The sequence below is a fragment of the Arachis ipaensis genome, chromosome B09, assembly GCF_000816755.2.
Source record: "Arachis ipaensis cultivar K30076 chromosome B09, Araip1.1, whole genome shotgun sequence".
NCBI lineage: Eukaryota > Viridiplantae > Streptophyta > Magnoliopsida > Fabales > Fabaceae > Arachis > Arachis ipaensis.
The window spans coordinates 143,301,829-143,325,912 of record NC_029793.2 but is presented as its reverse complement, the minus strand read 5'-3'; the positions used below and the strand labels follow the sequence as shown (position 1 = coordinate 143,325,912).

General features: G+C 36.4%; 3 protein-coding genes across 18 annotated transcripts; 1 reads left to right on the top strand and 2 right to left on the bottom strand.

Annotated features, from left to right (window-relative positions):
• Window positions 163-1,610, top strand: LOC110266417 (LOB domain-containing protein 40-like). The gene is made up of 2 exons (XM_021111053.1): window positions 163-760; window positions 951-1,610. The coding sequence occupies exons 1-2, from the start codon at window positions 568-570 to the stop codon at window positions 1,313-1,315; spliced, it is 558 nt and encodes a 185-aa protein (XP_020966712.1). The 5' UTR covers window positions 163-567; the 3' UTR covers window positions 1,316-1,610.
• LOC107619468 (zinc finger protein CONSTANS-LIKE 16) lies at window positions 2,863-4,618 on the bottom strand. The gene is made up of 2 exons (XM_016321767.2): window positions 3,419-4,618; window positions 2,863-3,327 (listed from the first exon to the last, which is right to left on the bottom strand). Exons 1-2 carry the CDS (start codon window positions 4,457-4,459, stop codon window positions 3,070-3,072), a joined length of 1,299 nt encoding a protein of 432 aa, XP_016177253.1. The 5' UTR covers window positions 4,460-4,618; the 3' UTR covers window positions 2,863-3,069.
• On the bottom strand, window positions 16,736-22,129 carry LOC107618448 (vacuolar protein sorting-associated protein 35A-like). Of its 16 annotated transcripts, none has more exons than XM_021111042.1 (14): window positions 20,557-20,577; window positions 20,277-20,364; window positions 20,059-20,176; window positions 19,845-19,934; window positions 19,620-19,742; window positions 18,858-18,934; window positions 18,718-18,771; window positions 18,557-18,637; window positions 18,375-18,455; window positions 17,781-17,848; window positions 17,598-17,697; window positions 17,466-17,507; window positions 17,238-17,300; window positions 16,736-16,949 (listed from the first exon to the last, which is right to left on the bottom strand). In XM_021111042.1, the coding sequence occupies exons 5-14, from the start codon at window positions 19,633-19,635 to the stop codon at window positions 16,875-16,877; spliced, it is 657 nt and encodes a 218-aa protein (XP_020966701.1). In that variant the 5' UTR covers window positions 19,636-19,742; window positions 19,845-19,934; window positions 20,059-20,176; window positions 20,277-20,364; window positions 20,557-20,577; the 3' UTR covers window positions 16,736-16,874. The 16 variants fall into 16 exon arrangements, 14 of the variants coding, with proteins under 14 accessions (XP_020966701.1, XP_016176004.1, XP_020966703.1 ...); XM_016320518.2 differs by having other exon boundaries at window positions 20,042-20,176; window positions 20,557-20,576; XM_021111044.1 differs by having other exon boundaries at window positions 18,557-18,601; window positions 20,042-20,097; window positions 20,557-20,574.

Sequence of the window (24,084 nt, the reverse complement as noted above, 5' to 3'; positions counted from 1 at the left end):
TTAACAGGTACTTTTAAGATCTCAAGATAATCACATGTAGAAAATTTTAATAAAAAATATTTTTATTTCCATGAAAAAAAAATACAAATATATTTCAATATCCCTTAATTAATGCCCTTAAGATTACATATTTGCACTAGTAGCTATTCTAGACTAATAAAAACATCAATTACGTCAAAGATAGTCGCAATTTCCAAAGAATAGCCTAGAAAGATATACTGCCTAATACCTTGGGCATTCATTCCAAATACGTCGAGGATGGAGATTCCATGTTATTTTTAAACCATGGGCGAATATATTTCACACCCACAGTCTCTTCTGCATGCATACATACATAGTAACTAAATCACTCTCCAAGGAAAGCGATCGCATAAAGTTTGATTTGCAATTAATTAATTGGGATAACTGAGAGCTATGATGAATCTAAGAAGTTGATCGAAATCCAAAAAATAAAAAAAGGAGTACGTGAGCTTCCCTTTTATTTAATTTTCACCTAACCAAAGCTAAAGAGAGACATGTATATATAGATAGATACAAAATGAAAGGAGTTGACCAAGCAGACGATATATGATGAAAATAAGTTGCAACGGGTGCCGCATACTCCGCAAAGGTTGCAATGATGATTGCGTAATAAGGCCATGCCTGCAGTGGATAAACTCTCCGGAGTCCCAAGCCAATGCCACACTCTTCCTTGCCAAATTCTACGGTCGCACTGGCTTGCTCAACCTCATCACTGCTGCTCCCAAAAACCTTGCCCCGGGTTTGTGAAACGAGAAAGGACAGAAAACCATCAAAATTTATTGTTTTTAATTATTAGTTAGTTATCAATATTTAAAAGTATAGAATAAAATATATTGTTGGATTATTAAATTAAAAGAACTAAAATTTAAAGAATTAACTGTGATTCCTACTCCCTAGCATTTCTCACGTAGAATTCATTGCATTTGCAGCTGTGTTTAGGTCTCTCTTGTATGAAGCTTGTGGGAGAATAGTGAATCCCGCATATGGCTCCATGGGCCTCTTCTGGACGGGACAATGGGCCCGATGCGAGGCTGCTGTCCGTGCTGTCTTGATGGGGTCCAAGCCCAATGATGAGGTGGCACCTTTTCATTCCCCAAGCTGGGGGTCTTGTGACATACGCCACGTGCCAAGACTCAACACCGGTCTGGTCGACGTCAGAGACAGAACCGGGAAAATCTTCAAGCCCCAACCGCGAGTGGCTTTGCTGGAGTCGGATGTGCTGAGCCAGATTCAGCCCAACCGAGCCACCAAGGAAACCGAGATCAACTTGGAACTCTCTCTTGGCTTCCATTGATAATTCAGCACAGTATACCATTGTCCATTGGGCATGTAGGAAGGAGATAGGAGCTATGAATTTCTTAAACTAAAGTTTGTTTGCTTAGAGATAACAGCATACTATTAGGCTTTTAATTAGTATCTGTCTTCTTTATTTTAGCCAGATGAAAGAGCTTCAACATTTATGATTTACTAATACTTTCAAGTGTGAAAGTGAGCTGTTTGGGTACAGGAAGAGTGACCCACCTTTCATACATCAAATAACTTTTAGTGGCCATTAAAAGCTAATCATTCTCTTGGACTTGGACATTGAAGGATCTGCACACTCTACACCGTTTACACTTCCATGGTTTTACAACTGGAGAAATCTAACTCTCCACAATCTATCCCAAATCTTTTGTGACAAGTGGTTGCACTTCCGTACAATTTCCCTTTTTATTTTTTATCAATTGTTTTTAATATTAAAAATAAAAATATATACAAAATAAAAATAATGCATATAATATTTCTCTTTCAAGAATATTTTTTTTTATTTGAAATAAGTTTGGAAATGTTTGAGGGTTCAGAAGTCAAGTTATGATCAGATAAAGTTCGGTTAAAAATTATTTTTTTTACAAAGAATTGCCAAACCTCTATTTTACCAAACTTCCTTATCAAAACCAATGGTTTCACACTTGAAAATAATACTAAACAAGCTTAATACCATTCTATGTCATTTCTATCTCTTCCACACAAACCAATCACTCAATTATATTCAATTCCCTTCCACACAATCCAACAATCCAAACAACATAACTCATGCTCATCATAATACATTATCATCATCAAACATCAACATCAACAATCAACAATATCATCATTCATTAACTCATTCTCAACATAATTCCATATTTTTGTCAAGGGTACTAAACATTAACATACTTACATATTCTAACCTATCCTATGGTCGTCTAGCTTACATTTTCATGAAATATTATATATTATCCACGAGAAAGCAAAACCATACCTTGGCCGATTTCTCCCTAATGCTGAAGCACCTCAAATTTCTACGTTCCACTAACGCCCAAGGTTCCAAACGCACGCTAAACAGAAAAAAGAAAAAATATTTTTTTTATTGGAGATTCATATTTTAGATATTATTGTTTTAATAGAATATACTAGCAAAATATCAAACATATAATAATATAGACAACAAAAAAAAATATAATAATGTTTTCTCCGTTTGTCTTTTATATTCGATATAATAAAAGTGAATTACAGTAAAAGTTTAGGAGGCCAACAATTTTATTGAATTTTAGCCAGCATGTAACCAACAAAGAAAGGTGAGTCATTAGATGAAATCTCACACCAATCTCACATCATTAAATCATCATTAATGGCTATTTGATAGCTACCAATCACAAAGTTGATGGTGCTTAGCATTGCTCATACTTATAATCACGCAAATGAGATCCTGCAAATTAAATATCCACACAGGCGAACTACTTCTGTTTAAAATAAGTGTTTGGATTTCACGTAGCACGAATGGCAGAGAGCGGCGATCTAGTTAAACAAATAATAATGGCATGGCTCGTTAAAGAGATACAGTAGGATTTAATTATTGGCCTGTAGTGGCAAAATTGTTATATACAAAGAATCATGAAAAGGAAACAAGTTGATGAGTGATAATGTATCAAGTAGCAAAAGACTAGCTAGTAGCTACCATCATTCATGTCAATTATCAACGTTGCAAACAAAACATAAAACTTAAGGGTACATGGACGAATTTCATTATTAAGCAATCAACGGAAATGGTGCGGCAAATGAAGCCCTCTTGACGAATCTACCTTTCATTCTGGGCCTCTTCTCTGCATTCAATTTCCTAACCTCGTACCTTATTTTCTTGGAGAACAACCTTGTTCGGCGCTTCTCTCTGTACCTTGACACTCTTGCCTCTCTACCCCCGTCTCCCAATATTACCGATGATGGGTTACACCCCAATCCAATCATCAATTCACCATAACCATGATGAAGCTCTGTTCCCCCTGTTGCCTGTTTAAAAGTACCACAAATTAATTAATTAATTAAACCTTCTTAACTATTGCACATAGCCAAAGCAGATAACTAATAGTAGCATATATACCATGGTATGAGGCCAGCAATCATGGAGGTCCAAGTTTGGTTTGTGACCTGTAGTCCATGGAGATTTATGACTACCACCCCACGCATTGATTACTCCCTCGTAATCTAGCTGCAGCAATATCTTCCTCTTCTTATTAATTGCATCTTCATCGTCGTCATCATCGTCTTCTTTCTCTTTGACCTTCTCCTTATCTATCTCTTCAGTTTCATGAGATTCGTCGTAGTCAAAGCTAAACTGAAACGCCGTTTCTCTTCCAATCTCCATCATCATCATGTGATTATCTCCCTCCTCGAGCTTGCAACTACTACAGGTAGCATCCATGTGTTCCTGTTCCTGTTCCATTTCCACCTTCACTACCTTATTATTATTATTATTGTTATCAATAAGACCAAGGTGTTCCATCCCAACGCACTCGTTCTCCATTCCCCTACCCAGCAAGCTCTCCACATCAGCCGCAAACTCAGCAAGATCAGCTTCCGATGGAAGAAAGCCATGCAAGTGAGAACCAAAGGAGCCCTTGCTCTCTTCGCTCTCCTTCTTGTTATTATTCTCAGCAGGACTGCATAGCTCGGCTACAAAGGGATCGAATACAGGAACCCTATAAAGAAGCTGCTCCTCGTTGTCTTCATGGGAATTCACTTCATCGGAGCCCTCGCCCTCTTCCGGCACCAGATGAAAAGGCTGCTGGTTGTTGTTGCGGCTGCTCCAACAAGACTTGGATGTTGGACGAGTTGAAGAAGACGAATGATTGGTCTTACCACCGTTTCGGGGCGTGCGAGCTTTCTTTGTGAAGCCATGGTGCCACGTAGGAGCACAGGTAGAGGTAGTGTTGAGAGGGTCCAAAGTTGCGGTTTTCAAGCGCAGCCTCTGATGCCTGCGAGCGAGTGGGTTAGCGGAGTGAACAGAAGAGTCACATGCTTGGCAGAGGAAAGCATCATCGGCAGCACAGTACCACCGTGCTCGCTTCGTTATGCAGCTATCGCACGCTCTTGCCGTTTTGCCACCGACGGCGTTTGCCACGTTCTTACTCGACGGACTCATCAAGTTGTTGTTGTTGGTTTCAAAACTTGAAATTCAATTTAACCTTGTTTGATGCTTTTGTTAGTGAACACCTGGCACTAAAAAAGGGAAGGGAATGCAGGACAATTATTTTAGTGAGGAACGGAAAAGAAAGAAGTGTGTGTGTGACCCACTTGGATGCGCTTTTGCAGTGCATTTAACAGCGAGAGATCGTTCCGCTTTGCACTTTTGGGACCTGTTGGTGGGTCCCACTTGAATTGGTGGGAGGTGCGGGCCTTATCTGCTTTTTCATTGGTGGAGATCAAAAAGTTAATCCAAATCCCTGCCTTCTCATTGGCTCCCTTTCTCATCAGACGGATTTCGGGTGCCCATTTGGATCATTCTCCCATCTCTCCAACTAATATTTACTATTTTTAATTTTTTAATAACACTTAAAACGCCCGAAATAGAAAAGTACATGCCCCAACTCCCTTACAAGCCATGAAGCCAACCAAAACAATTATTTTTAAAATTCAACAAATTAAGTTCTATACTCTTTACATATTAGCATTCTACAACCTCAAATCACAAAGGAGTCACTTAAATAAAAATGTCTATTTTAGATATTTTTAATAATTAAAATTTAATATATATAACTGATTAAATTATTTTATTATTTATTATAATTAAATTGAATAAATTGGTATTTTGCTAAGCAAAATTTAATGATAAAAAATAAAATTTTTACTAATAGTTATTTTTTCAAAAAATAATTTATTTTTCTTAAAAGATGAAAAAAGTTAATATTAGTTAACACAAAAAATTTAAAATAGATTAAAAATAAAGTTTTTTAAAAGTTAGAAAGGAGGAGAATGTACATTTATAAAATAGAGGGAGAGGATTGTTATTTTAGCATCTTACAAGAGATGGGAGTGAAATTTTCTCAATCTTAACTAAATATATTGAGTTCAAATCCTAAAAATGGAAAAAAGAATTCTTATAAAAGAGACGTTTATGAATTCACACTACTACCATTAATCAAGTTGGATCAAATTAATGAAACTTAGCACATAAAAAAAATTATAAAATGAAATGATAAGTACATAACGAGGAAGGAAGGAAGAAGAAAGGATGAGTGAGTGGATCTAAAATTTCTTTTATCAGCATTCGAATTGCTTGAAAAATTAGAGTGAGACCGTTTTGTAAGGTTGTCTAGGTCCCTCGTTATACCATTGCCATACCAGGTTTGGGTTGTGCGGTCCCCTAATGCAACATTTCCCTTTCCCTTCCTGCTCATACTTCCGTGGCATTTTCCCAATTATTTCTTCTTCGACTTTGTGTGACCGTGTTGCCATTGCCCAATCCAACCCTGCCACCTCATCTTAGCCCCCTTCGTCTTATGCTACTACACAGCGTGTTATTTAATTTGGAAAGCCAAGTTTACTATATGGTCACATCCATGTTGCTATTTATCCTAATTTTCTTGAAGCATCCAATATTATATTAGATTGTCTTTGATCCGGTCACTCATCAGGGTATTCTATCAACTAGTAATCCAGTACCCATGTTGCAGATACAAAAGTAACCCAATGACATCATACGCACATAATCATTGATTAATTCCATGATAGATGGAGTGTCATTTATGTATGTGCTCTTTAATTAGAAATAATAGTAAATGTAAAAGGTTTTTAAATTAGTGGCTCGGGAAATACGGAAATTAAGCAGGGAAGGAAGGAAATTCTAAACGGATAAACAAGAAATTGAGGTCTACGTATCCAAAAGACGCATTGATTAGGAGGTTGACAAGTCATCCAACATTGATTAGTACTCTATGAATTTGGTTATCATTATCGCTAGAATAGAAATGAATGGACATAGTTAATTATAAAATGATGACAAGTTAAGATAAGAATTTGGCTCTAGTTACATCCAGCAAAAGGGATATTTATAGTGATGGGGAGACTTGTGAAAATTGGTACAAAAGACTCCAAAGTCCAAATCGGAGCCATATGGGAAATGCAAGTGAGGATATAATGTGACGGGGAAATATGTCGATAAATTCCTCAGCGTGATAAGGACACCCTATTGCAATCCATTTCCTCTCTCTTCCCACCGCACATGTCCAAGTGGAATCTTATAAATCTCATTTCTGCTTAGTTAGTTTTTTTTTTTTTTTGTGAGATGGATTGGATAACTCCGGTCTTAGGTAACACAAGACACTCGCATTACACACTCACCCACACAATATTAAAAGACTCATATTAAACACTTGGTGCATTCGCCAAAGTTTGAACTCGGGTGCAGCTGAGGCTTAGTTAGCTTAGCTTGGGAACTTGACGCCATTTATCTTTTATTTCATTCTGATTTCTTAACTATGATTGGGCCTTCTTTATGGGCCATTATCTATTAATGGGTCTAGAGACCAATGGTGACTTTGTTCCCTTTAGAAGCAGGATGGTCAAACGAGGCCTTTTGCTACAGCTTGAGCATTGAGTAATCGTATATTTTTATCCTTTTTGGTCTTGATGGTATCTATCTAACTGATTAGGATTAGCACTTAGCAGAACCACTTGGGCTGTTTTTCTAAATACAGGCGGTTTGTCACTTAACTTTGGGCTTCGCTTAGATCCCATTAAGAGTATCCATTTTTGGATTTTTGGTCAGGGTTAAAATATAGGCTTTTGGGCTTTTGGCCGCTTCATGTACCAGAAAAAACCTACGATAAATTATTATAATTAATTTTAAATTTTTTAAATTCAAAATTTAAAAAATTTAAAATTCATTAACTAAACCTAATTGAAACCTATAAAAACATTCTTCTTCTCTCTCACATTAACCTATCCACCTCTAACAATCACACACACAAACCTCTCTCTCTTTCACCATTAAGCTCTCTCCGCCTCCCCACCGCAACCCACTCCTCCCATGGCTTCCGCTTCTATTTTGTAGCAGTGAACATAACATTCCGAAACAAAGCAGGGCCAAGCAAGGTTGAACAAAGCTCTCTCTCACATGACTGCCACATTTATGGCACCGTTGATTTTATTTTCGGTAACGCCGCTGTAGTCTTCCAAAATTGCAACATCTTCCCCCACCTCCCTATGACCGGCCAATTCAACTCAATTACCGCACAAGGCAGAACCGATCCTAACCAAAATACCGGAATCTCCATACACAACGCAACGATTCGACCCGCTGACGATTTGGCCCCTCGCGTTGGTGTTGTGAAAACGTACCTTGGTAGGCCGTGAAAGCAATACTCGAGGACGGTTTTATCGAAAAATATAAAAAAAAAACATTCATTTAATATGAAAAAAAAACATCCTAATACTTAACAAAAGAAATATTCAATTATATTTTAGCAAAAAATAATTAATTATTTATAAAATTTAAAAAAAATAAAATTTTTAAAGAAATAGACACATTCATATTTGCAATACAAAAAAATTTGAAAAATATATAAAAGAACATCCATTTAGTATGAAAAAGAAACATTCTGATACTTAACAGAAGAAACATCCATATATATTAACTCGTATAAATTTTGGATTCACCAAAGATATTTTGGCTGATTTTTGGCTAATACCCTTTTGGTTTCCTAGCATTATTATTATTCATCACAGAAGAAGAAGAAGCGAAGGGATGTGTGGTTCTGATGGAAAATGGTAAAGAACAGAAGGAAAAATTGGAAATAGTGGAACCAGATCTATATAGAAAGACTTGAACTTTGAGAGGTTGTATAAGGTAGGGAAGTGTTGAGCAATAGAAGAGTGAGAAAAAAAGAGAAGTTCTAACGCCTAAACTGAAACTACAAACTACTTTTCTCCTTTGTGACATGAAGGGTTAGGAGAATGCAAGCCTTTTCATGCTGTTAAAGTTGTTGTTGCTGCTATTCTTGTCCATGGTGGAGATCAAGAAGAAGAAGAAGCAACGAAGAAACATGCATAACAATATAACCAATGTGACTTAGTTCTTCTTCAATCTAGATTCAAAGTGAGAGATATGAAGGTGTGTGAAACTATATAGAGATTCAGCGATGATAAAGTTAAAAAATTAAAAAAAAAAAAGAATTAGGGCTGTTAGCTTTTAGTTAGAACTATTAATTAACCATAGTTACCAATTAACTAGAGTTAGCTTTTAGTTAGCACTTGTATATATCATCAACTATAAGGTAGTAAGAAATCTCATATTTTCATATACTATTTCTCTTTGCTTCTCTTTTCTCGCACCCATCGTCAACCTGCAACCTCTTCACGGCTCTGGATTTTATCATGATGCGGTGAGCATGGATGTTGCAATCGCGACAAGAATCTGAGTTGAGCTAAGAGAAAGAAGGAGATTATTACTAAAGGTTCCCGATTCGGCCATCTATGGCGAATGAGGAACATCTGGAGAGTCCAGGCTCGGATATGGAGGATGAATTCTCTCCAAATGACATTCGTAACTTCACAAAACTCCTTAATTGACTCACCAATTTCTAGAACTCTCAAAGCAGAATGAATCGCTCTGCATCTCCGAACGGTGCAAACTCTCACAATTCCTCAACCAATTCGACCTTGGATTTGCACAACCCCTATTATTTTCATCCAGGTGAGAATCCTGGAATCTCGATAGTGAATGTGACTTTAACTGGTTCAAATTATCATTCTCGGTCAAAAAATATGAGACTTGCGTTAAAATCAAAGAACAAGTTACAATTTATTGATGGAACTCTAATGAAACCTGAAGAAACTGATCCTAATTTTTTAGCTTGGAAAAAATGTAATACTTATGTAGTAGCTTGGCTGAATCTATCCCTGATTAGTGAAATCTCTCAGAGCAATATTTGGAACTAAAATGCATAAGACATGTGGAATGATCTCAAGAACAAATATCATAAGGGAGACCTGTTTTGAATTGCCGATCTTGAGGAAGAAATGTACACATGTAAATAGAAAGACCTCAGGATAACTATCTATTTCACTAAACTGGGAACCATTTGGGAGGAATTAGAAACTTTTTTACCTATTCCGAGTTGTCTCTATGGTGTAGAATGCACATGTGGTTTAGGAGTGATGAGAAGATATAGAAAGTAGCGACAATTAGTGAGATTGTTGAGAGGTTTGAATGAAGTGTATGGTACTGTCAGGTCTCAAATCATGCTCATGACGCCTTTACCTGATGTGATGAATGCAGCCTTTAGCATGTTAACTCAACAAGAGAGGCAGTTCCACTCCTTAGATAATGGAGAATTGAGGACTTTCATCAGATATTCTGATTTGATTGAGAATGAGAAGCAATTTCAGCATCAAAATACAAATGGCTATAGGGGAAGAGGTAGTTCTAGCCAAGGAAGGGGTGGTAGAGGAGGTAGAGGGCCTCCTAAACTAGGTTCTTTCTGTCAAAAGACGGGGCACTTGGTAGACACGTGCTATAAAAAATATGGACCATCTCCACACATGAAACAATCGTAAAAGGCCATCAACTATGCAGCAACCTCACTTGGCGCGGAAATTGATGAGTCAAGTAAGGCATCAGTACAACTTTCAAATAAAAAAGGGGACTGCAAGACATCCACAATTTTCTTATCTCAAGAACAAAAAGATACTTTAATTTCTTTTCTCCAGTAGAATAATTCTTCACAGCCTGGTCATGTCATCAACCAAATCACAATACAGTCAGGTATACCAAGCTATATTTTATCCACGAGTGCACATATATCTCAAATTTTATTTACAATGTCTTTTTCTGCACATACCTGGGTCGTGGACAGTGGTGCCACTGATCATGTCACCTTCTCTTTAGCCAATTTTCATAGCTATCACAATATAAAATCAATTTTAGTGAAACTTCCAAATGGTCACCAAACAATAACTCACATTGCTGGAACTACAATATTTTAAAACAAGTTGTATCTCATTGATATGTTATACATACCATGTTTTACTTTCAATTTGTTATCCGTTTCTAAAGCTGCTAAATAGTTAAATTGTTATTATTCCATATCTAACACTACTTGTGAGATACAGGACATAAATACTTGGAAGATGATTGGGTATGCTAATGTGGCTGGCGGTCTTTATACATTGATAATCACACCACCAAATTCACAGGTGGATACATTCTAAAAAGAAAGAATTCCATCTGATCCCTATCTTTTATGCCGATCTCAGCAAGCAGTACCGAAAAAAAGGAGTGAAGGTTAGCAGACTTGGTTGCCTGCCACGGCCCCTTTGAAACCAACTAAGTCAAGCTCAATTACACAAAACTAAAGGTCAAAAGAATAAGGATTAAGTTAGTGTTCAATGAGCTCGAGATAGCTGAGTTTAACGGTCGGGCAAGAGGAAAGGACACCCGGTACAGTTTTTTTTAGCCTCAGCCCCCAAAGCACACCACACCTGAAAAAACTTACTTTACTTACTATAGCTTGCTTATTGGTGAAATAAAAAATTTCGTAAGAAAACAAAGACATGAGAAGGCAAAAGAAATAGAAAAAGCTGCCCAAGTCTTGTCTTGGTCTTGTGTTCATTAATGTCCCCCAATCCCATGTCTTTCTTGGTTGGACCAACCCAACCGGTGATTTACAATTCCAACAAGTCTCTCTTTTTTTGGGGGCACATAAAACTAAACTCATATTCACAATACAGATGCATCATCTCATATGGCACACAACGTAGTGTAGAAAATAATACAAAATATGACATTTTAGGTTTGGATATATACATGCAGATAGGATGCTTGTAATAAAAAGAAAATACCTCTCTTTGATAACATAGATTGTATGAAGCCTTGTGATTTCTATCATTATGCCAAACAAAAGAAACTTCCTATTGTATAAAGTGTCACAGAATCTAATGAAATTTTTGACTTAGTACATGTTGATATTTGGGGTCCTTGTGCTACTCCCTCAATTGCTGGACACAAATATTTTTTAACTGTAATTGATGACATGAGTCGTTTCATCTGACTCTATTTTATGAAAATGAAATCCGAAGTTTAGTTGTTGATTAAAGAATTTGTAGCATATATTCAAAAATATTTTGGAAAAATTATAAAATGCTTTAGATCGGACAATGGGTATGAATTTCAATTACACAATTTTCTGCTGAAGGTATTATGCACCAAACATTATGTGTGAAAATATCCCAACAAAATGGGATTGTGGAGCGAAAGCATCAACACTTATTAAGCATGGCTAGAGTAGTAATTTTTCATTCTTCAATTCAGGACTTATGCAGCTGGGCATGTTGCCTACTTCATCAATCGATTATCAAATTCAGTTTTAAAAAAGATAAATTCCCTTATAAAATGTTGTTTTCCAAAATCCCTAATTTGATGGAATTAAAGACTTTCGGCTGCTTAGCTTATGCTTGCACTCTTACAGCCCATAGGAAAACAATTTGATAAACGTGCAAGAAAATGCATTTTTTTAGGACATAGACACAATGTAAAAAATTTATCCTAATTGACATAAACACAAGAGAAATACTCCTCTTTAAACATGTTCAGTTCTAGGAGCAAGTATTTTCCTATCAACACAAGGCTTTAATCAATTTTGACCAGCTATTAGTTCTTGATAACTCTCACAAAAATCCAACATCCCTACCTCAGGTCATTGATCTTCTTATATTTGAGTCACTTGACACACTCCATGAACATATTTCACCTAGCATACACCATACATCTATTCTTGATGAAACTCCAACTCTTATGGAGTCTGGCACCTTTTCCATAATTCCACATGTATCTTATGACATTGCACATCATTCAGATTTTACCATTACCCCTGAATCCCTGATAGTGAGGCTACAGCCGCTCCCAGTGGTTTTGCATCTTTTCCACCTCCCCCTCCTCTAGTCTGAAAATCCAGTCGAACTAAGAAACCACTTGCATACTTACATGATTATCATTATCCTACGATTTTGTTTACAGTAGAATCATCAACTTCAAATAGGTACCCTTTTCAAAATTTGTCTCATACAACCATTTTTCTCTAAAATTCAAAGCCTTTTTCCTAGCTGTTGTTGTCATTTCGGAACCAAAATCTTATACTAAAGTTGTGGGATTGAAGTGTTGGAAGGATGCTATTGATGCTGAGCTTCGTGCTCTTGAACATAATCAAACATGGATAATTATTCTTCTACCTCCTGGAAAGAATGTTGTGGGTTCCAAATGAATTTTCAAAGTGAAATTTAATGCGAATGGCACTGTAAAAAGGCACAAGGCAAGGTTGGTAGCTAAGGGCTTCACTCAACAAGTGGGTTTTGACTACTTTGACACTTTTAGTCTAGTAGTTCGAATGACTACACTGCGAGTTCTTTTTTCCAATGCTGTTCCGAAGCAGTGGATCATCTAACAATTGGATGTGACTACCGTTTTTCTGCGTGGTGAATTATTGGAAGAGGTTTACATGAAGATCACTGAAGGCTTGACAGCTCCTGCTGGTTCTGTGTGTAAGTTGAATAAGTCACATTATGGCCTCAAGCAAGCAAGTCGGTAGTGGAACACCAAACTTGTGTCTGTCCTATCTGAATCTGGCTACACGCAATCCAAATCCGATTACTCTCTCTACACTGAGCGCACAGAGTCAGGGTTCATAACCATTCTAGTGTATGTGGATGATCTCGTCTTAGCAGGAGATGATGGTTCCAAGATTGACCGAATTAAATTTATTTTGGATGCTCGATTCAGCATCAAAGATCTTGGAAAGTTGAAATACTTTCTCGGAATAGAAGTAGCTTACAAGACTAGAGGGCTTGCCTTGTATAAAAAGAAGAACACCATTAATATCTTGGAGGAATTTGGTTTATTGGAGGCGAAACCAGCATCTACACCCATGGATTACTCGATTAAGCTCTCGAAAACTTATGGGGACCCGTTCCATGATACTTCGGTCTATAGAAGGCTCATTGGTAAGCTTCAATACCTTACCAATACCAAACCGGGCATTACTTTATAGTTGGTAAACTAAGCCAATATCTGAATTCTCCAACTATTGAACACCACAAAGCAGTTATGTGTATACTCCCTTACTTGAAGAATGCTCCAGCCACTGGGTTGTTCTTCCCTCTCACCACCGATTTCAAGCTCACAGGGTTCGCTGATGCTGATCGGTCGACATGTCTCGACACTAGGCGGTCTGCTTTGGGATATTATTTTTTTTCTTGGCACTACTTTGGTATCTTGGAAAAGCAGCAAGCAACAGACAATATCTCGGTCGTTCTCTGAGGCTGAGTACCGTGCTTTGGCGAACGCCACCTGTGAAGGGCTGTGGCTCCTTCGACTATTGGAGGTGCTTGAAGTCTCTCACAAAGACCCATTTATTTTTTACAGCGATAGCCAATCAGCTCTACATATGGCTGCCAATCATGTCCTACATGAGCGCACAAAACATATTGAAGCAGATTGCCATATTGTTCAAGATAAAGCTCATGAGGGTATTCTTAAGCTATTGCTAGTAACTTCAACCAACCAAACAACCGACCTTCTCACTAAGATTATGGCACTAGGACCTTTTAATTCATGTTTCTCCAAACTAGGATTGTTAGATATTCACACTCTTAATTTGAGGGAGAATGTTAGCTGATATAATATCACTTAATATAGTATTAGCCTAGCTATTTATACCAGATTTAGTTAAAACTGTTAACTGACCATAATTACCAATTAACTAGAGTTAGCTTTTAGCTAGCATTTAATTTGTATATATCTTCAGTTATATATTTTTGTGATTCTCCTTATTTTTTCAATAAGAAATCTCATATTTTTATATGCTCTTTCTCTCTGCTTCTTTTCTCTTGCACCCATCGTCAATCTGCAAGTCTGCAATCTCTTTACGGCTTTGGATTTTATTAAGAGCATTTGATAAGAAAAAAAATATTATTAAAATTTTAGTTTTTTGTCCCAAAAAGTTTTAATTCTCTGTATTCCTGTGTTTTCATTTTTTTGAAAGTTAATTTTGTGTCATGAATTAAAATTTATGAAACATAATATTAAATCTCAATATTTCAATCCCGATAAGCACAGCTTAAATGCACTAGAAACATTAAGATGCTCGTTAGTAAAATTCTAAGGCTATGTTTGGTTGGAAGAAAAGAAATAGAGAGAAAGAAAAGAAAGGAACGGAAAAAAATTGAGTGGATTTTTATTTTTCTAAGATGTGTTTGGATAGAAGGAAAATAAGAAGGAAAGAAATGTTATAAAAAGACAATTTTATCTTTATATTATAAAATATATTAAAAAAATAAATGGATAATATTGGAAGTAGAGAGAGAGAATTAGTTTTCTCTCTATTTTCTTTTCAATATTGGAGAGAAAAAAATTGGTAGGTCCTACCAATTTTTTTCATCTCTTTTTCTTCCTTTCTTATTTCTCTTTTCAACCAAATAATGAAAAATAATAAATTTTTTTCCATTTTTTTTCGTTTCTTTCTTTTTATTTTTCCTTTAAACAAACATAGCGTAAGCAAACATAGCCTAAGAGGATTGCACATGACTACATATTATATTCAGGCATTTAAAAATATATTAAACAAGTTTTAAATAATTCAATAATTTAAGTATTAAGATTATGGTAATTTTGAATAAAAATATTATAAGTCTTCTCTTCTTACTTTTATTATTATTGTTGTTATTGTTTGAGTAGTTTAACTCAAACCTTAAAAATTAATTAATATGAAAGTGTTGTTTAAGAGTCAAGACACTACAAAAATTTGTTCAACTTTAATTTTAAACTATAGACCAGGTAGGACTCTTATAACAATTACAATACGAGAGTAGCATGGCCTAGATGTAAATTAATTGAACTTGCAAGCATACGACACACGAGTAGGTGGTCAAGCATAATTCTCTCTCGATTTTTTTCCCGACTTATCATTTTGACCAAAGTTGCAACAATAATGCATTTTGACGTAACTATTAAGCGGGTTAGGTCTTTTCAAGTTCAACAACCTTAGTAGCTGAATGCTGATGAACCTTTAACTTCTTTTTCTGGTAGTCCGTTCGGAGGAGTGCTAGAGAGCAGCAAGTTTTGTATTTTGTAACCATCAATTGGCTATCAATAATGTTTTTAATGGTGTGAGATTACATTCAATAATAGAAGATCACTCACTTTTTTTTTTTATGGTTAAGTGCTGTAAAAAAGTGCTGGTCCTTAGACTTTTCCTTCCGAAAATATATACACATTCAATTCGCAGCTTCCTGAAGAGTATAACTAAATGTACTCATTCATTAACATTATTACACGTCAGCTTAGCTGTATTATATATTCTCCAATATTGTATTTATCAATTTAATTAACAATGTAGCATGCAACAAGGTAAGGCAACAATGATCATCATATTAAGAATAAATGATCATTTGTACCAATGAGAGATGAAAATGCTGACATTTGTATCCATGAAAACTCGAAACTAATCTTGTACCCATGATAGAAGTTGTCCGTGTGACAAAAGTGCCCTGGCTTGGATCTGAGCTTGGTTCGTGGGTTTCCGAACCTACGTAGCACTCCCAACCTCCCCCTCCCCCCAAATCTGAGCCAACCATTCATCATCTTCATCTTCTTCACCATCACCATCACCATAACCTCCATAACCTCCTATCACCATCACCTCAGCACCGCCACAGCCACCTCCTTTCACCACAACCTCCGGTGACAACCCACACCGCTGCGCCCCTTTCTCTTCTTCTTCCCCTCTTCTCACCTCCACTGAGCCCAGAAACCACAGCGCTAGCTCCTCCTCTCCACCAAAGCCCAGAGCAGCAGCGGCCATCTTCTCCATTCCTGGGTCTCCTCTCGTCTGCCACCAAACAGCCGCGACACCCAACCTTCTCTTCCAACCTGTCACCACTCCCCTATCCGAACCCTAGCTCCGCCAACCATCACCGTCAGCCTTTACGAGCCACTGCAACCCTCTTCCCTTTTCTTCCCTTTGCGTGTTCTCTGTCTTCCTCAGCCACACCAACGAACCGGCCACCTTCTCCTCCCACTACAAAAAAAAGGGGTTAAAATGGCGGTTTTTTAAGGTAATTACGGCGGTTGGTTTGTAACCGCCGTTTTTACCTGGGTTTAATGGCATCCTTCTCGTTAAAAATGACGTTTATAACCGCCATTTTTGCCTGTATTTAATGGCATCCTTTTCGTTTAAAATGGCATTTCTAAACGCCGTTTTTACCAGGGTTTAATGGCATCCTTTTCGTTTAAAATGGCATTTTTTAACTGCCGTTTTTACCGGATAAAAATGATATTTTTTTATCTTTTAAAAATGCAGTTTTTACTATTATTTTTATCTTGCTAAATAAATAATTTTTTTATTAAAATTCCACAATAACAAAATCATAATCCATAGACAAAATATTATATAACTCAGTATTAAACATAATATATGATTTTTTAGTATTACAAATAAAAAATAATAACTCCTATACAAAGTATCAAACTAAGAAATATTGTTAGTTCTATTACATTGGGAATTTTTCTAGAGATGCTCAACAAATTTGCTACAAATCATTTCAACATTTTCATTGTTCATGTCCTTGTAAATAAATATTACCTACAAAAGAAAATTGAACGTTAAAAATAAATAGTTGCTCAAATAAATAGCAAACTACCAGCATTTTGAAGAATTAAAAACTAAACCAACAGTCTCACAAGAGGGACTAGATATTAAAAAATTTATTCATTAAAATATATATATATATATTCTTAGCACTTAGCACTTAGCACGCACTTAGGGAGTTATATTAGAATAGAAAAAAAAGCACTTAGCACACAAGCCAGTTGCCCGGAAACAGAAAGATCACTTTTTTTAATGGAGGAAAAAGATAAATCATGTTGATACCTTTGTTAAATATATTTTTTCCTGGAGCAGGGAGCTTTTCTCTTCCTGAAGTTGAGAAAACGTCTAGAAGATGAAACAAAATCAAGTCAATAGTTAACAACACACGTGTGACATGACAATGACATATATTATTCATTGAAAAAAAATAATATTATGCCTACTCATCTAGTCTTGTACACCGAACAGCCAATTAAACACACCATGCAAGCAAAATGGATCACATAATACCTTACGTTGAAGTTTCGATAGCTGATCCAGCATGAATTGGGTCTGTACAGGAAACCACAATTGCAATATTAATAATGAGTAATGACTTTCTTCATTGAACATACAGTGAAACGCATGAGTGAGATTATATACCCTTGTGGATCTGATTAGCTTCAACGACGAATCTAGCTGCCTTTCCAGTGACTCTAGCTCTTTGCTGCTTAGAAGGCCAAGATCTTCTCCCATCAGGTTTCTAATAACATATACACCATGTTAAAGGATTCCATCAACATACAGAGCATCAATTCAATTCAATATAAATATATGTATATATACCTCTGGGACCTTTGTAGGGCTTCATAACGTGCCTTCAGCTTCAAGTATTCTTGTTGACTGCTTAATTCCTACATTCATAATGCCACAAAAATGCTTTTATAACTCAATTGCGCGCTCTAACACACTTTCTAAGCAAGGCATGATCTGAATCATTCACCTTCTTATAAAGATAGAGACATCTGATCAAGTATTTTTGTTTTGTTTTTCTTTTTATGAAAATAGACATTATTACTACCAAATAGCCTTTGCTTGCAACATAAACAGCCCCCTTCTTTTCTTTTTTATTTTTATATAGAGGAAGTTAGTATATAATATTTATAGATTATTACCACGAATTATACTATAGATTTTTTTTTAACATTTTTATTGTTCATATACCTAAATTTGTGCTGAAAGTCAAATGAGAAGACAAAAATAAGCTAAAATATCTATTGTTCAGAGGCATACAGTTCTGATGAATTGCAACAAATGATACTACACCATTGTTATCTATGTATATAATATAATTAATAAGTGATAATTATTATGAATTTATTAATCAATTTTTCCGATCCCCTTATAGTAAAACTCGAGAGGTAAAAAATCCTAAAAAACCTTTTCCTTTATTGTTGCATTTGCTTGTTTTTGTCTTTCCTCAAGATCAACTAATGACCGTTCAGTTTCTTCCAGATTTTTCTGAGATTACAGATACCAAAAGTAAGTTTGAATCTTAACCAAGATAAGATTCAAAACAGAGTATCAAAGAATAATTTGAGATCGTGTCTCCTGAATTTTACCTCAGTTTTTTCAAGTTTATCACTTAACTGTGTAGTCAAAAGTTGCTGACAATTGTAAAGTTGATAAAGCTCCATCAGTTGCTGCTTGCAAGTTATAAGGCATGTTTCAAAAACCAAGAAATTTTAATGACTATATTGCAAAAATATAGGACAACATATACCTTATCTTTAGAGTCTGCCTCTAGTTCCATGCGTTCTATCTTTTCAGCCATGGCCTATTGAGACAAATAGATTAAAAACTATCAAATTTCTCATAAGTGTGACTAATTTCAATTTATATTAAGAACACAAGTAAAATAACCTTCTTCTCTGCTTCTTCACTAAGATAACGATCACGTGGTATATAGATTCTGTTCTTCTCTCTTGCAGCATATACCTCTGCAAAGGATAAATAAAAGATACATTGTTTTCATATTAAACACTAATGAAGAATAGTTGATCAACATGCTATTTGATCTCTTGAAAGAGGGAGGAAGTGACATAAAAATAGAAATAATGTTAATCTAAAACAGTCAACAACCTTGCTTCAGCCTGTCAATTTCAGAATACAGATCCTTAATGAGTGCAGATTTTACAAAAATATACAGGTAATGTACGATGGTTCTCTAAAGGGGTTAGTGCTCAAGATAAAAGGTAACAACTAGCACTCAGAAAAGGCAGATGCTAATTTACTAAAACAAGTTAACTGGTATTTTTGAGTTCTGTAGACCTGCAAAACAAAATCCTGAAAATAGAATATGATGCAAAATACTTTATTGGCTGTAAGATAATTTGCAAATAAATGCATTAAGAATATCACTAGGTTGGCTTCCATTTGTTGCATATCACATTATTAAGTAAAATTTTGGAGATGCCAAATGAGCTACTCCTCAAGTTACAAGTTGAACAACATCGACTTACAGAAACATCTGCAGTAGTTTTTAAAAAATTGAGGGTCCACATGTTATTTTGTAGCTGTTTTGTCAAATCTTTCTATTGGTAATCATCTTGCTGATACTTTTTTGGAGCTTCTTTGCAACTCTATTTACTGAACAAAACCTTGTGTTTAACCAAGTTCACTAACCTGAAGCAGAGGGCATGAACCCAACAATACATCAAGAGTTTGCAAGTGATACTCATCAGGGAAGACTTGAATTATGCAATCCATCAAGTAAAACTGGGCCAACTCATCTTTGCAATTTACAACCTGTCAAAGATAATCAAGCACAAGGGAAAAAGAAAGATTCAGCTAAAAAGTGAATAATGTCTTTGACAAACAAAATAGAAATAACAAAGCAACAAATAAGACCTGCTCTAATACTCTGGGAAGCACAATATCTTTGTACATATCAAGATCAACACCCTCTATCTGACTGAGAACATGGAGATTCTTCCCAACCTAACAAATAAGGATAAAGAAGCAAGCAAAACCTTCTATAAGCATTTGATCATGTAAACAATCCCATTGCAGCCAAGTAAACCAGTTACACAGGCTTCAGATATTACAAGATCGCGCAGCTCACTCTTTCTTTCTCCCGTTTCTCCTTCTCCTGGACAGGCCCCTGCAGACCAGAAAGCCCGACAGCAAGCCTCAACTCAGGGTCAGCTAAGAGTATGAATGATTCACATGCATTACTAAACCTGCGTGACCAGAAATCATGCCCTCATGACATGCAACTATTGTGACGACATGCATGTCCAAACATGAGAGCAGAAACACTCTGCAGGCAATTTAACCAACCTGATGTTGCATCCGCACCCAAAGTTTGTTCATTTCTGTGAAATTTTGGAGTACAAACTCTACAGCATCAAATACAGTATTTGCATCCCTACAAATAATAGAGTAGACATTCACGTATCTGGTTCAATCTCAAATCAGTGCAGCATAAAATAAACTGAATGACAACACCACTGCCCCATATCTAAGTAAAACACACACTATTTTTTCCTACTAGATCATAAACTAGATCTAAAAGTATGTAGTGAGAAGAAAAATCAAAAGAAGAAGATGAAATAGATACCTATTGGAAGTGACAGAGAAGGCGCAACCAAATTGCAGAACTCGTTCAAGGCAGCAACAGTGACATTGTTTGCAGCGGCGAAGCTGGCGAGGAGATGAGGTGCAACAAGCGGTAGCAAAGAGATGTATGAGAGAGGTGGAAGATGAACGGCGACAAGAGATTAGGGTTGTCATTCACATCACTCTCCCCTTCTCAAATGCAACACTAATCACTTTCAGATTCATCACCTCCTCAGTTTGTGAATTAAGATATACAAAAATATAGTAAACAGCATCAGCATAAATATCAAATTATACTAATAAAAGAATGATGCAAAATAAGACATTAAATAGAACTACTTAAATAGAATAAAATTATAAAAGAAAATTCATACTTCTCTCCATTGAAAATGTTGTTGCGATAAGAGTTCCATAAATGCATCAGAAAGCTTCAACTTCTCTAATGTAAGCATTTGCTTCAGCATAGGATGCCATGTCATTGATTGCTGCATTCACCTTCTCTAGTATAAGCCTATCTCTCATCTATCTAATATCAATCACAAAGTGTTAGATAGTGTAGCAAATCAGGCAAGTGTTTCAACTTTCAATTACTAAATCAAAGATCAAAACATAACATAAGATCTCCTACTTCAGCAAACAAAAATGCTCAGAAGCAATTATCCGCCTAATTTTATATTGAACAGATCTTCTATAATCACAAAATTTAATATTTTCAAAATATTCTTAAGCTAATAAGGCATTCTGGTTAGATTTTTGAGTGAAAAAATCTAAGAGCAATTATAGAAGATCTAACCGGAATTGTGATGATCCTATGCCTTCAGTAAGACTGATATTATATATCTAAGAGCAATTATACAGAGAGGTTAATCTGACATTAGAAAATTTTATCAAAATCCTAGAAATCAAGGAAATTAGATTCTTAATTTGACAGTAAGCAAAAGCAAACAACAATTGATATTAAATTAGGAATTTAAAAACCCTAAAATTCAGAAAAAAAGTGAACAGAAGAAAGGAAGACATAATGTGGCGCTGGCGGATCAGGACCTGGCGTGGTGGATTGACTTTGCCATGCTGGGATTGAAGACGAGAGTCTGGAGGTGGCGCTCGAGGAAGTTCTCGACGGTGAGAGCAAGGACGTAATCACAAAAGTGAAGAGATTTGTCGAAGCTCGCTAAAGTAGCAACAATGTTGCTTGCGGCGGCGAGGTGATAAATGAAGCAGCAAGGGAGATGAGCAGCGATGGCTAACCTTTAGATCGAAGCCAGAACAAGATCGTAGAAGCTCATTGAAGGCAGCAGCGAGGAGATGAACGATGGCGGTGAACGGCGAGGAGATTCTAGTCGGAGGAGAACGCCGCTGAGGAGATCCTTAGTGGAGAAAGTTGTCGCTGGAGCAGATCGCGCCGGAGTAGATCCCAGTGGTAGGCGTCGTTACCTTACAGAAACAGTGTATGCGGCAGCGCGTTAGTTCTTCAATTAGGGTTGGAATCAGATAGTGTGTGGGTATTTTTAAATCATGGCCCCAGAGAAGGGCGGTTTTAAACCGCCATAATCATGCAAAAACCGCCATTTTGCACAAACTCATTACAGCAATAACAGATTATGCCATAGTATCCGAATATTATGGCAGATTTATAAAACCTCCATTTTATTAATGCCATTTTAAATCTTTTTTTTGTAGTGTCCCTCTCTCTCACTGGCCGAACCGCCGCGCCGTCGACGAGCCACAGCAACACCGATGATGAGTTCCTTTTCCCCTTTCTTCTTCCTTCTCTGTCATCCGGTCTCACCATCGCAAACCAGCCTAGCACCGTCGCGATTCCAGCCCCGTTTCCCGTTCTCCCATGGAACGACCAGAACAGGGTGCAGCCCATGTGTCTTCCATCCCCTCCGTTTTCCCCTGTGTCTTCCATCCCCTGCGTTTTCCCCTGAGTTCCGTTTCTTTCATTGTATTGCTTTTAGTTCATTTTGCTTAATTTGGTTAGTTAAAAATGCATATTAGTGGATTTAGGTTTGTTTTGATTCATGCTGGTGTTTGAAAATTTTGCTGTTTTGATTCATGCTGCTGTTTGAAAATTTTGGCTTGTCTGATGCTGCTGGGAGCTTTGGGGGAGGTAGGGTTCGGACAGACGCTGCGGAGAAGGTTGGGTGTCGCGGCTGTTTGGTGGAGAGGAGGAGTGAGAAGAGGGGAAGAAGAAGAGAAAGGTGCGCGGCGGTGTGGGTTGTCGCCGGAGGTTGTGGTGAAGGGAGGTGGCTGTGGCGGTGCTTAGGTGATGGTGATGGAGGTTATGGAGGTTATGGTGATGGTGATGGTGAAGAAGATGAAGATGATGAATGGTTGGCTCAGATTTGGGGGGAGGAGGAGGTTGGGAGTGCCACGTAGGTTCGGAAACCCACGAACCAAGCTCAGATCCAAGTCAGGGCACTTTTGTCACACGGACAGCATCTATCATGAGTACAAGATTAGTTTCGAGCTTTCATGGATACAAATGTCAGCGTTTTCATCTCTCATGGGTACAAATGGTCATTTATTCATCATATTAAAGATGGAGCACCTTACTGGGCTCTTTAAGAATAATATATATAATTTTGATTGGCTGAAAATGACTTGAGGACACGGTCTGCCATGCTTGTTATTAATAACTGCGAAGTGTGTTAAAGGGTTTAGTAGCCACCACAGCCAATGCCTGAGAGAAAAGTTGCATTGTGTATATATGCATGATTGATTGCTCAGTAGATCAGACATACCATAATGTTGTCCACACCATCACTATATATATGCTCTTACATTACAATGCTGACAAACTAAAATTTAAAAAAAAAAGTGTATCTAATCTAAACATATATAAATAGTAAACCCTAATTGAAGTAAACCATATTGAATTGAATTTAATTTCAATATTCAACAACCAAATCCAACATGCACAAGAAAAGCCAACTGGCGTTGCACCCAGAAATTCGCCATAAAATTAAATGATCTGCTGCTATACCCACATGCATATTAAAATCACATGAATGATCAGAGAGAGAGAGAGAGAGTATATATATATACATATATGTACGTGTCATTTCCTTTCGAGTTGTAAAAAACCATTCTGAATCATGATTTGATAAGTTACTTTTATATTTCCATTAATTCCTGCATATAGCAAACCCTACAGCTCCCAGCACGTTGGGTCGGTAGTCGGTACACTGCGCAGCTACTTATTATTAATTTATTATGTACAGTCAAACATTGGCTTTAACCATGTTCCCTTATGAGTTATGAGTTATGACCTCATAATACTTGTTGTGGAGTTGGTGACACTGGTAGAGGTATAACTCGCTCCTATTAATGATGGAATGATCTTCTGTTTCTTTTTCAGAATATAGTATATAAGATAAATAGTCATAAAGGACACCCAAAATCTTATGTCAATATGAAAAGTGTATATTAAAATAATAAAAAATACTATGTATTTTATTTATATATAATTTTTATTTAATTTTTATATAAATATATATTTATATGTAACTAACTAAAAACTAGT